Source organism: Apostichopus japonicus, chromosome 18, assembly GCF_037975245.1.
Source record: "Apostichopus japonicus isolate 1M-3 chromosome 18, ASM3797524v1, whole genome shotgun sequence".
Classification (NCBI taxonomy): Eukaryota; Metazoa; Echinodermata; class Holothuroidea; order Aspidochirotida; family Stichopodidae; genus Apostichopus; species Apostichopus japonicus.
Window position 1 is genome coordinate 6875461 of NC_092578.1, and position 13540 is coordinate 6889000.

The 13540-nt window shown below is 36.9% G+C and overlaps 1 protein-coding gene across 5 annotated transcripts in view; it reads right to left on the reverse strand.

Annotated features, from left to right (window-relative positions):
* LOC139959182 (integrin alpha-6-like) overlaps positions 1 to 13540 on the reverse strand; it is a 51053-nt gene that overhangs the window by 6054 nt on the left and 31459 nt on the right. For 2 of the 5 annotated variants that reach the window (XM_071956784.1, XM_071956781.1), the window contains 12 exons: positions 7818 to 7915; positions 6773 to 6923; positions 6062 to 6166; positions 5838 to 5917; positions 5234 to 5317; positions 4597 to 4699; positions 4237 to 4407; positions 3626 to 3736; positions 3080 to 3208; positions 2533 to 2637; positions 1858 to 1983; positions 432 to 476 (listed from right to left, as the gene is read on the reverse strand). In XM_071956784.1, the coding sequence (XP_071812885.1) occupies positions 432 to 476; positions 1858 to 1983; positions 2533 to 2637; positions 3080 to 3208; positions 3626 to 3736; positions 4237 to 4407; positions 4597 to 4699; positions 5234 to 5317; positions 5838 to 5917; positions 6062 to 6166; positions 6773 to 6923; positions 7818 to 7915 (1308 nt within the window). Of the gene's footprint in view, positions 1 to 431; positions 477 to 1857; positions 1984 to 2532; positions 2638 to 3079; positions 3209 to 3625; positions 3737 to 4236; positions 4408 to 4596; positions 4700 to 5233; positions 5318 to 5837; positions 5918 to 6061; positions 6167 to 6772; positions 6924 to 7817; positions 7919 to 13540 lie in introns of all 5 variants that reach the window. The other 3 variants (XM_071956783.1, XM_071956780.1, XM_071956782.1) reach the window with 2 other exon arrangements.

Here is a 13540-nt window from a genome sequence, read left to right on the forward strand (position 1 = left end):
TCCTCCTTCCCATCAAAACAACCCGATACACCAACGCACACTTATCACCCTGGCCCATGCCCCCACTAACCGACAAACTCACCAATGATTCTACTTTCACCCAAATCCTCAATTATAGTGACAAAGCAAGACCTTTAAATCCAACACCAACATGGTAACAGGCACAAGAAGTCGGAAGGGTTTTTATACTTCTTATTTGCATAGTATTTGCATAGTATTTGCATAGTATAGTTAACAGTGCATGACACAAACACACAAATGGGGTATGCAAAAGACACAATTTTTACCAAAGGGAGGAAATGCGATATGAGAATATTTCTTGTTTTGTTAGTAATATCATTCGGTGTGGAGAAAAGGAGGTGAACAGCGATTTCATTTGGTTATTATAGAAAAGCGAGGCACATTAAAGGTAAGAGATACTAAATACGCACTGGTCCACCCGATCCGCCAATGGAAGGTCGTCTGAAAAATCCAATCTGCGTTGGCGTGGAGGGTAGGAAGGGAAGATCGGCATTCCATTGTGTTAGATGAAAGTGACTTGAATGTTTGAATATTCATGATCATAATTGGCTACACCATGCTACCATCTATCACATCTCTTATACACACATATCTATTCTTTTTTTTGTGTGTAATAAACTTGATCACTTTAACATAAAAGGTATTATGTCACCAGAATATGTTAATTAAATGTGATGGATCATGAATATACAATGACAAGATGAGTCAAACAAAGTGATACAAAATTATCACAAATTCAGATGATTATGTTGTTGTTGTTACAGGAAACAAAATGAACCATTCAGAATATTAATATCATTATGTAAATAAGGGACCACAAGGGATATGTACGACATAATAATAAAAGAGGGACATATATTATACTAATATGAAAGGAGGTCAGTCACTAGCATAATTTTGAATCTTCAAATGGTTTGATGGTATACGGTTAAATTCGTTTTGATGATAGCAATGATGAAAACCTTGCTAATTTTGCACAAATTTTTGAACAAATTCCACCAGAAACAAAGTCAACCTGCTCAATGCAAGGGGATATTTCCTTAAATACGTGGCTTGTCTTGAAGTTAACTGCGTAATTCCACGAAAGAGTCTCAAAATACAATATTTTGTGTTTTCTTGATTCACTGCGGCAATTTTTTTTAAGGCTTTGTAGATGAAAATTGCGATCGAAAGAGTGGTTACAATTTGACTTATCAACTAGAAAACTACAGTGCCTACCAGTGCAGCAACATATGTATGATATAAGGCAGTACGCGAATTTAAGGGCGCACGAAATTACCGTACACCACCATATTGTTATTTGATAATTATCAACTGTGTTCCTAGAAATGCCACTCTTTCTTCCATAATCCTTTTTTGAGTCAAGTTTGAACATCCTTTGGACAATGGAACAGTCCTGATTTACTTGAACAAATCCATTCCCCTTCCTTTTGCTTATAGAAACTTTTCTGTTTTGATATCTGAGAGGTCAGCCCCAAACGATATGAGTGACATTATTAAAGGGGTTGTGTGCTGATTGATACATGTGAATTATTTCAAAACCATGCTCAAAGACATGTGATCATCAGGTTTGATATAAAATTGAAGAAACATGAATTATGGGATCCAAAGAGGTAATAAAACTATAGGAAAAGGGTAGAGATGGGGGTGGGGGGCATGGAGAAAAAGAATTATATATTATCATTCCAGAATGAGGAGAGGGAAGGGAGGGAAGTGTCTCTGAATATTTCATGTTATTAATTTTATCAACCACCTCTTCTCGCAGTTAGGCGTAATTACTGGAACCATCCTTAGTCGGTGGAGTGATTTACAAACGAATTGAACCAGAAAGTTTACCTTCCACAAGATCACTATCAGCAATATCAGGAGCAGAAGTCCGAGCAAGACCGCCACCAGAATGATCCACCAGGAGATGCCACCGCCACTGATGTACAAGTTAGGGCCAACCACATCAAAGTTGGTCTGTAGGAGATTGGGGGGAGGGGGGAGGTCAGGGTGAGAAGATTCGGGTTAAGAACAGTCAAATTCATATATCACGTTTTAATTTGTGTTCATAGTTCATTTATTAAGTTTTCGTTTTGAAAGTTTTAGATAAAAAAAAAATTATAATTAATATTCTCTCACTCCTTGCAAATGAATAATAAATCCAAAGGTGTTCCCCTCCAGGAGTTTTTGCTTGATCAACAATTTCCGAGAGATCCACCAAATATATTAAAAATTAATTTCCAGATGATCAACCTAATAATTAATGAGAACATTTTACCTTGATAAGATGACTGCACGGGCAGTTGTAGTTTTTACTGTATATGCAAAACATATAAACAACTTTCTGAATTTTAGTGCAGCGTTTATCAAAGGTCAGTTGGGGTCAGCGTAAATTGATTGGAAAATATCGCAATCAATATCAAAGATATGAAGTATATAATTACAAGGGCCGATTAGACGGAATCACTATTATTTTAGTCATTTTTATTGTAACGAACAGAGCATGAAAATCCAATTCTTTCTTACCGTATCTCTGTCATTATTTGTGTTTGTCTGTGTGATAATACTATTGTTAGCCATCTCAACGTAACCATGGATACGTACTGTCACCTTCTTGGCTGTCAGATAATCCTGGAGAAGGAAAGCAGCAGCAGCAATTTAAATTTCCTCATTTCTAAGATGGTAACAGATGGTGATTAAATCAGATAGATGAAAAATAATAATTAAACTGCACAAATTTAGCCAAAGTTTAGACTACACCACAAACAGTGATGAAAGGCAGCTAAGTCACTACTCGTAACACACACTTCTGATCATCATCACAGAACGATCAGGCCTACATAATGAAGAAGGGTGTGTTGAGCACTGCTAACGAAGACGACGCGGTCGATCCAAGCAGCCAGTTCTAGCGATACAAATGTGCATTAAACAGGGATGAGCCTGAAGTAAAAAAATCACAGAACTTTGCAAAAATTGCGGTATAGGCTCCAGTTTGCATATGCTACAGTGTGTTAGGATAATAATTTTTGTCCCAGAGGTAAACAAAGAAAATAGCAAATGCAAACATTGTTACCTCCATGAAAGTAGCATTCCAGAGACGAGCCTTGATGAGGATGATGGCCTCATTCTCATTTTGTTCTGCAGTCAGGTCACGGAGAATGCAAGTAAACTTGAAACACCGGGCCGTTCCGTTTTCACAATCCTTTAGAAGAAGAAAATGACTTAACATTTCAGTATCTCTTGCAAGTTAAAGGAACTCCCCTCACACCCCACCTAAGTATTAAACGGTTTTTTTCTGCTTGAAACCACCCCCCGGTCACATGATTAAAAAGAGTTCCCCATTAATGGATAGTTTTCCTTTCATCATGCTCCCCGCCCCACTGTGAGAACGTAAATGATTGTATTTAACAATATCTTTTTTGCTTTTACCACATTCTTATTGTTGTTTTTTTTAAATTGATATCTATGGCTATTTCTAATAACATAATTATTAACGATCAATCCACCGGAATGTTGTGAAAAACCAGAAGTGAAATTCAGGTCCATGGTACTACCTTCGGGTATTAGGACAAAGGTACATAAATATGTTAGCTGTAAATAAAAAAACCAGTTCACTCACCAAGACAACGACAGAACCAGAATCCACTTGATCCGGATTGGAATACTCGACAGGGTCATAGGTCTCCCTCTTTTGTCCGATGGCTTTTTCCGAACAATTGGATTTACAAGGCTAAAGGGAAAGAAAGAGAAGTGTCAATGCATTTGCTAATAGAAATATAAAAAAGATAAAAATAATAATAATAGAAATAAAAAAAATTAAAAAAAATAAATAAAAAAGACACTTCATATGGTGAAAAAAGAAACAGTCTGTAAACTGTGTAGAACTTTAAAGTACTGATGTCAAGTTATGAGGGAGGGCCATTCTCTACAAAAATCTGAACGTTGTGTCACAATACTCCCAGAACGGAACACAGTCATTTAAGATGCTTTTATTCGACAGATTTCAAAACAAGTACTGTCACTTTTGAACTGTTTATTTTTTTTTTGTACCTCATCTAAAAGGTTGCTAGCCCTTGAGAAAGTAAAGTAAGAAGACTTTTGTTGTTGTTGCTGAAGTTGGTACGGACATCAACTTGATTACCAGCATTTTTGTCTTTTATGTGGAGTAAGGCCCAGGGGGGGAGGGGGAGGGGGTGGGGGTGGGTACATGATGTGAATGAATGTACTAACTTTAATTCCAACTACGTTGAGATAACTTTCGTCTATTTCACATGAGCCATTGCCCTTCTCCACCACAGGTGCCTCCAGCATGTAAAGCAACCACTTCCCATTGGTTACTTCATAGGGAAAGTCAATTGTAACCTTCACTTCATCTACCATTGCTGGTCCTTGATTGAAAACCTGACAGATACAAAAAAACAAAAAAACATGAGTAATTAATTAAAGGTGTTGGACAAAAAGCAAAAAAGATTTTCTTTACTGAAGACCCTTATCAGTGAAGGCCTATTAATGACGATTCTTAACATGTCCCTTTAAAGCGTCGCATATAGGAGAATTGGGAAGACTAAAGAAGCCGTGTTGCAAACTTACGGTCCATCTCTGCTGCATCAAGGGGCCAATCTCCTCTTCTTTACTGATGATACTTTCTCCACGTATCACACCACCGAAGAAAAGTTGACTCTTTGTGACAGCACTGGGGGAGAGAAAATGACAAGGCAGAATAGCAAAACAGAATACCTCGGGGTTTCTTTGACGAAAGTACGGGACACAGGATGACATCAGTTGGGCTTGCATCCCTACCGATGTTATGATACCGTTATGCCCAACCAGTTGGTTTGGCAAGTTTGTGGAGTGAGAAGAATGCCAAGATGAGAAAGAACTGTACATTTCTACAGAAGCGGACCAGGGTTGAGTTATCTTAGTAAATCTTAGTAAATCTTCAGTATCTTTCTTTACCACAACTAAACTTTACCTCATACAACCTCTATAAACAAACTACCTCCCCCTCCCCCCCCCCCCCCATGAAACACTTTCTCCTCATCCTATTCCCTTGACAATTTCCCTGTCAGCTTTCTGTTCAATTTCTTTTCCAATCTACAAATAATTTTCCTCATTTCGTTTCATATTTTCTCTTCGACTATCTACAATCCTCCTGAGTAATTTATCACCATCTTTCTTTTAACATTGACCTTTCCATTAATATCACTACACAGTAATACATATTCACCCATCAAGCTGTACGTCTGTCACACTCTCAACATCCACAATCAGGGACTTCTCATTGTCCTCAGGAGACAAATCTTCATTGGTCCTGTAATAAAAAATATATATATATATATATATGAAATATAAAAACAATTCAGTTTTGTCTTAAGCATGTTACAGAGGAACATTATCTGTGGATTGCATCCTTCAATTTGATTGTAAATTTTTATCAAATATCACAAACCTTGTAGTTGGGCATTTATAAACCCACCACTGATGTACTCTGCATGCCAGTTGTTTCCCTTACATCATAACTGTCACCATGACGATAGACTGTCTGGTGTAGTATGACGATTCTATCTTATTCTATCTAAACGATGCTATCTAAAAATTACCATAAATTTTCCTACCCCAAACGCGTGTGAAACGACAAAGCCCTGAAGCATGCACAAACTTAATAACTTCCTACTGCTTGCTTCACACTCAATGGCACTCAAAGGAACATCACTAAAAGTTAAAACCATGTGGTATGTCACAGGACCTCACTGACTACGCCCACAGCACACAATCGAGTCCACACGTCATGTCATCAAATATGAAATAATGTCTGTAAGACTGGGACTTACATGGTGGCTTCAATGAAAAATGACAAAGTCATAACATCTGCTGGCACTCGATTAGCATCGAAACGCATCACCATGTTGTCCTAAAAAAAGATGAAAATAATGCATCTTCAAGAGACGTAATCTGTAAAAGACATCTTTAAGTTAAACTTGATGATAAATTGGGATTTATTGCAACTGAACTCTCATATTCAGGGCACACAAAGGTCATTGTTATTTATACCAACCTTTGCAGGGACGGGTGGATAAGGGTTACCCAGGAAGCATGTGATCACCATGGTATCATTTTTATCTTCTTTAGCGACCGGATCGCCGCAGCTAAACCGTACTCTCTGCAATGAAATGAGATGATAGAAATTAAAATTTGATTATGGATACTTGATCATTGAAAAAAGACAACAAAAACTCAACACAATGGTATCATAAAATATGACAGTAATTTCTAGCTCTTACCCTATTTATGTGGGTCACTCCATGAATGGGGGGGTCCATATTTTGCGACAATTCTTTTCTGATGTTTGTGGCCGACTACATTAATATTTGTGTTTGAAAAAGTTATTTTATAGGGTTACAAACACTTTCATGAAGCATCTTTTGTGCTTAAAAACATCTGCTTGGGCCTTATGCCTTGGACCTTGTGAACAGTATAATAGAAGCACCTTACCATCCACAAACTTGGACCCTGAATTTCATAGTGAACCATGATACTGATATGTAAAATCCATGTCCCTACCATCCCTCCCAAACCTAAACCACATTATGAAAAATCTCCGCAGGATAATCATACCGATAAAAAAAATATTAAAAAATTAAAAAACAGAGGATGATGTTTTTTTGCAATGAACATACTTTACTCAAATATAGTCACACTATTCAGTCTACAATATTCTGTTTCTTTTGGGGGGGGGGGTTATATTTTCCAAGAGTGGTCTCCTTACCTCACTGGCTCCTTCCTCCAGTCCTGCATATTCAAGATGGTTAGAGTACTCCACCATCAGGTTGGCATCGTAAGCGTGCTCGGCTTTGTTCTCAATGTTCACGGACAATTTTAAATCATTGTCGATGCCGACTTTCATCAGAGGGTTGCCGCTGGAAATCAAAACGAGCAACCAAGAGTTGGTATTCAGAGATCAGAGCAGTTCTCGATACCATAAAAAACACAAGATTCTCATACTCTTTCTGTTCTCATAGTTGTCACAGAGGTAAACAAGCAAATGCAAGCTTGATTTTATATTACTTACGAGCCACAGTCTGTCAGAACAGCAGCCTGCAAAAACTAATATATGTCTTGAGACATTTGCCGACAAAATAACAATGTGCGTACTTCTTGGTTTGAAATCTCGTACCTTGTAAATGTTGTGTTGCTCAGACCCTGAACGGTAAAGTTTAATATTTCTTTGGCATATTTGGCCTTACATCTATTAGATTTAAGCTTTGTAAAAAGTTCTTTTCAAATATAGTCAGCAAATTTCACTGGGTTAGTTTGATCATAAATTTAACTCATAACAAAAACAGATAGCAGAGCTTATATTCAAAGTATGTGAGGTTCAAAGGAGGTTTTTTTAGAAGGATCAGCTCTCCTTGGGATAGTTCAACTTTAAATCATTGCAAATGAGGTCTACTTTATAAAAAAAACTTTAAAAAAACTAATGATTACGATAAAGTGCCACCTAAAATGAATCGAAAAGTAGTTGAGATGATGGTCGAGTGAATAAACTAAGCAATTGATCAATTAATTAATCATTAAATCATTTGACTCGGACAGTATTAAATGAAAGTGAGGAATGAAGAAACAAGCAGTTTCTTGACAACTCTTAAATTATTATGTTTCAAATGATAATTTGGAACAATAAAAAAAAATTAATTAAGGAAATTCACTATGAATCATTAACCTGGTGCAACTATTACCTGGAAAGTGTCGTACAACGTACTATCGTATCATATATTAACAAAGACAAAAATATGGAAAAATATGGAACTTACCCCTTGGAGACTTCTGTGAGGTCTTTGAATTCGGCATCGACCACCAGATCAGTGATGCATTCTCCATCGTCCTCGGCACACTCCTTAGTAAATTCAACCTTCGAGGTGTAAGAAAGGTAAAATGGAAGGCAAAGAGAACGAAATTAGACTTGCACACAAGAAATGAGGTTTAACAGGATCTGACCCAACAGCCACCCAACTTTATCGACCTACCCAATGTTAACTTACCTTCTCACCTACCCTACCCCACCACCCTACCCCAACCCCTCTTTAACAACCTTCACGTCATAAAAGAAGGAAGAAGCTGGACCTTACGTACCAGCAACCTCCTCCTCCCCTGGCACCTTTTCTTTATACACAAACAACTATGACAAAACAGGTAAGAGTAAACTGTGAGCTGCACATGTTACCTTAGTACTTTCTCTCCCTCCCCACCCCCCCCCCTCCCCTCCCAAAAAAAAAAAGAATTAGATTTGAACAAGTACAGCAACAGCATCTTTCTGTTTTAGGTGAAAATGAAAAAGCCACAAAAACCAAATACATCTGCTATCAATCTGATCTCTTCACAATAACTTTTCGACAGGAGGACTTCTACATTACCTACCCTTAAATTGCTTACAAATTTGCATAACAAAGGAATTAGCATGACTTTATTTCTTGACAATGATAAGTTGTACTACATAACCATATCCAACCACGATGCTTTGACAATTGCAGGGTATGGTATCATGAAAATTCAAGCACCTCATGAATATTAATATAGTCTTCACATATGATAATGATTCCGATAAAGCCACCTTCAGCACAGAAAATTTAGCTTCGCTTATAAATGCTTTGCATAAACACTGTTATCTGAAAATCTAGAGGAACATATCAATGGACCTTTAACCTCTCTTTACATCAAGGTAAGTGCGGATAGTTTTAGAAGCAGTTTTTGTTTAGTTAATGGCCTCTGCATTATTCAGACCAGCTTGGTCACAAGAAGATTGCAAATGATGAAGCTACGAATAATATTTATGTATTCAAATAACGGAATTAAAATAAAAAATAAAATAAATATTGAATACACAAGAATCTAACTATTGTCTCAATGTACTTCAGCAATACTTCTTTAACTTTTCATTGCTTTTACATTGAATTTTGCTAGATACTTCCAAAATTGCTATTAACACCCTCTAAAGCCTAGACAAAGTTTATGTTAACCGACACGGCAGTTACGTGGAGGTTCAGAATATATCACAGGTGTGTTCTGGAACGGATAATGTAGATCACATGATAAAAGGGTAAACTTGGGGATAAAATCAACAAAAATTCCATCAGGACGGTGTAGGCTTCATGGTTGAAAATCAGATACAGTAGGATGAAAATGGGACAAGGAGGGTGACCTAGTTGCTCACATGGTGATTCCATTTATTAGTGGTAAAACCTTCTCATGCTTTGATAAAAAATCATTCTAAAAGGCAGCTTTATCACAAATTTCCATCATGAGGAACTTTGGTTTATTTACAGACATGCAATTATCGATGTACAAGCTAAGATAATTCAACAATGTGCACGATGTCTCTCGTTAACATCATATATTGAATTATGATCATCATGCATAGTATTAACTTAAAAGTTAAATATGACCTTTGACACATTCCCGATTTGACACTCTCCCCAATGAAATGATGCATCTACATGTATTAAGCTCATGCAAACCCAGGAAATGCTGATGTGATACACACACACTTACCCTGGAAAGACTATATATATAGTAAAGCAGAAAAATAAAAATGCAGCACATGGATTGAAATAAGGCATAAAATGCTTGCAAACGAGGCAGTAGCAGTCAAAGCTGTTTTATTTTATTAATTAAAAATCAATAAAATTAAAATAGTCTAGTATGTTAGCTAACTGAAATAATTTTTAGTAAAATCTGTCACTTTGTACTTTCGAATAATGAGAGGAAGATTCAAAAAGTTTTTGAAAATTTCCGACGTCCTATTTGCATTTCTAATATCTAAGTGTCTGGGGGACAAAACGTCGCTTATTAATCTCCCTTTGGTAAAAAAATATAACGAGCATGTCTCGTCAACACAGCAGGCCTTAATCCGAGTAATTATACTTGGTATAAAATTTGATGAAAACTTGTTGAGCAATGCAAAAACAGCTGCAATGAGAAATTATTCAAATGACAAAAGTGTTAATCAAGAGGTGACCAAGAGTCATTTTGATATCAAGGACACTTTCGAAGCTGTACGCTGAGACGATCGAGGATGAAAATGCAACCTCTCTCACTTCTCGATGATGATGATGCAGCTAACACGAAAGATGCCTGTACACCTGCATGCAGATCTGTGCATGATTTCATAATTAGTTTCTAGGGGTGCATGCTAGATGATATCAATACAGATATATATATATACCTGTATTAAGTAAGCCATTAAGAATACTTGCATCCCAAGTCATGTTAGTGCTGAAACCATTGCTAATACAAATATGCAGATCTATCCCTACTGAACAGACACCAATTGATTTTTTTTTTGGGGGGGGGAGGGGGGGGTTTCTAAGCCAAATTTTAACCTTATGTTAGAGCAACCTGCATGAAAGGACCATGAAGTATACTTATAATACACTTAAGATAAAATGCTTGATTCCAAAGATTTAACACGTTAGAAAAGCCGAGTATCAAATCCAGCGAATTACGGTTCATTTTTGTTAGACGGGTCGAAAATGTTTTGATGCACTTTCAAAGTACATGTAAAGACAGTGACGTTCACAACAGACATCTCTCGTCAAAACTCAGGACCTATAAATAGTAAACCCCCCCCAAAAAAAATTGATACAAAGATCAAACCCCTCGGCTAAATCTACCTTAAGACAATGACATATCTATTAAACCATGTTACTAGAAATTTACTGACAACATTGTGTACTAAAAATGAAGCACATATTTTGAATGGTCGTACTGTCGTCCATGACGACCATATTTCTGTTCAGACGACCAAAATTAGCTCTAGGTGTTTGCATCGAATGCAGATTTTATTGCAATTAAATACCCTCAAATAGGTAAATTTGGAGGAAAAAAAAGGAAAATTGTTCACTTGCTCAGTTGGAATAAAGTGAACAATTAAACATTTTGCAGAAAAAAATGTTGAATTGACGAGATACGATTTGTTGTCAATTACACATTTTGCAGACAATTTTTCAATTGCTCAGTTAAAGCAACTGAGCAATCCAACATTTTTCTGATCTTTGATAAGATATTATCTTGTTATCTAAACAATTTACTGAAAAATGTTGGACTTATTGGGGCAAAGTTTTCTTATGCTGATGGCACTTTTAAGCTTCCGTAAAAATCTTTACTGCTTCAAAAAAATAGATATGACCCACCAACAAATTGTTGACCTAATTTTTCTGTTAAGACATTGCACCAAGCTCTGAGGTTACTATGTTTGTAATGCTGCCTTAGCTGGCCTTCTTCACGTTTAATAAACAAGCTACAGGTTGTCCAAAATAGTGCAGTTAAAGTGATTCTTAACTCTTAACTAGAATCAACTACAAAATTCTTTTGCCAACTTGGAAGGCCCTTCATGGGCAAACACCTCAATATTTGAGTGATCTCATCTCCCCTTACAAGCCAACTCATTCTATCCACTCTCAACATACTAAACTCCTTATTGAGCCTCGCTTCAAATTCCATGGTCGTGCATTTTCTAGAATTGGCCCTCGTTTATGGAACTCCATGCCACATGAACTCAGACGTTACCAATCACTGAACAGTTTCAAGAAACATCTCTAAGTCCTTTCTCTTTCAAGGCGCTTTTGAAGGGTCTCAGGATATCAGCGCTTTATAAATACTGATTGATGATGACGAGGAATATAGTGTGAGACAGTCAGAGGACTTAACGCAAAACAGATACGGACAGATATCCAAAAATTAGCCTCAAATTTGCAGAGGAAGACTTTTACAATCAGCAGTTATGTTTGCTGCAAGATAATCAGCAGTTTATAATAAGAGAGAGAGCCTTGGTTCAAGAGAATATGTCAGATTGCTGCAGTATAGTTGAAATTAATGATAAAGTAGGTTTTATTTAGATGTTGATTCCCCCCCCCCCCCAAATGAGCAAACATTTGAATTGTAACAATGCATAAGAGTAATGAATATTTCACCAGCTGCCAAACTGGAGACACTATAAATTTGTTGTGGCAAATATTATCGCTCAAAATGCAGCATGTTCACAAAAATAAAATTAACAGTTCTTTTGTATCAATTCTCTGCTGAACGATCAATATATATATATATATAAATAAATATAAGTATGTATCTATAATAAGAAGCACTGAAAACTACACTGCATTATTGAGCACACTCAATCACGATATAGATATCACAAAATACAAGGAATTAGAGATAGACCAACATAAGATACTTTGAAGCGATAAAGCGAGGTATCGACCATTACTAAATACATAAGAACAGATGTTCATAGTCGACAATACTGTCACTACCCCCTCACCTGTCCATAAAACAGATTGTAGACATCATTTTCTATGTACCTTTATTCTGAAAAATTAACGCACGTTAACTGTGAAAATGCCTTCTCCTGATCGAAATCTAGTTTCATCTACTTCCTTCCTTCAGCCCGAACCAAGGATGTACTGTACGGAGGGTTTAAACTCCCCAACCCCAAGTTCACATGTCAATGACCATGTTTACAAGACTGGTGGGCACTGTAGTTTTATATATATTAAAGATAGACCAACCTTCTCTTTCTCTCGGACAGTAACGTCACACACATTTAGGAGCGTTTGCAAAGCTGTTCTTGTTAAGGAATGAATGCATGCTTGTTGTTACATTTCATACATTATGCATAAAGCCAGGCTTTTAAACATCTTACATTCAATGCAATAAATAGTATTAGCTACAATTACAAAAGTTCATTTCTATGGCAATACTACCATGCTGTCTAACTCACACACTTTATACTGGGGTAGAAACACATCAGGCAATATTAACGGCTATATATTGACTGTTACAACTTGGCTTCTTTTATGTTCTTTCTTTTGCAGACTCTACTTTTGGCGGTAAGAGGTTTTAAAGACTGTACGGCTATACAGAAAGCTGTAGTATGTTTTTTTTACAGCGAAAAGCTTTCGGCGATAATATCATACCTTCTGTGATGCGGTAGATGGAGTGACAAATCCAGGGGGAAAAGAAAAATTTTCAAAAATGGGGAAAAATAAAAACAAAAATAGATATATGGTGAGACAAAATATTTAAACTCATTTCTTTATTTTTAACTTTTTCATCGTACCACAAGTCCACCACAGGTCAAAGCCAAACCACAGACATCATCACCGCAGAGGAAGACGAAGAGAGGCAGGAAGATTACTCGAAACATTGCTCCGAGGTGCGGATCTGAAAGATTACGCCACTTTAAACGATTCAACTGCTGGGTGTGATACGGGGAAGGGAGGCAGGGGGATCTGGGTCCAACAATAGAATGGTATAACTCAAGCAACATATCTCACTTTTGGGACTATTGCAAATTTGACAACCCTGTGCAGAGATCAATTTTGGGGAAGATAATTCTTTTTCTTGATGAAAGGGTGAGAGAGGATTGTCAAATGACTGAAATCTTTCCCCCCATGTCTCCAAAGATTTTTGCCAAGAGCAGAGGGTTGAAGGAGGGGAGAGGAGGGGGGGGGGGGTGGGGGTTATGGGGATCCAGACAAGG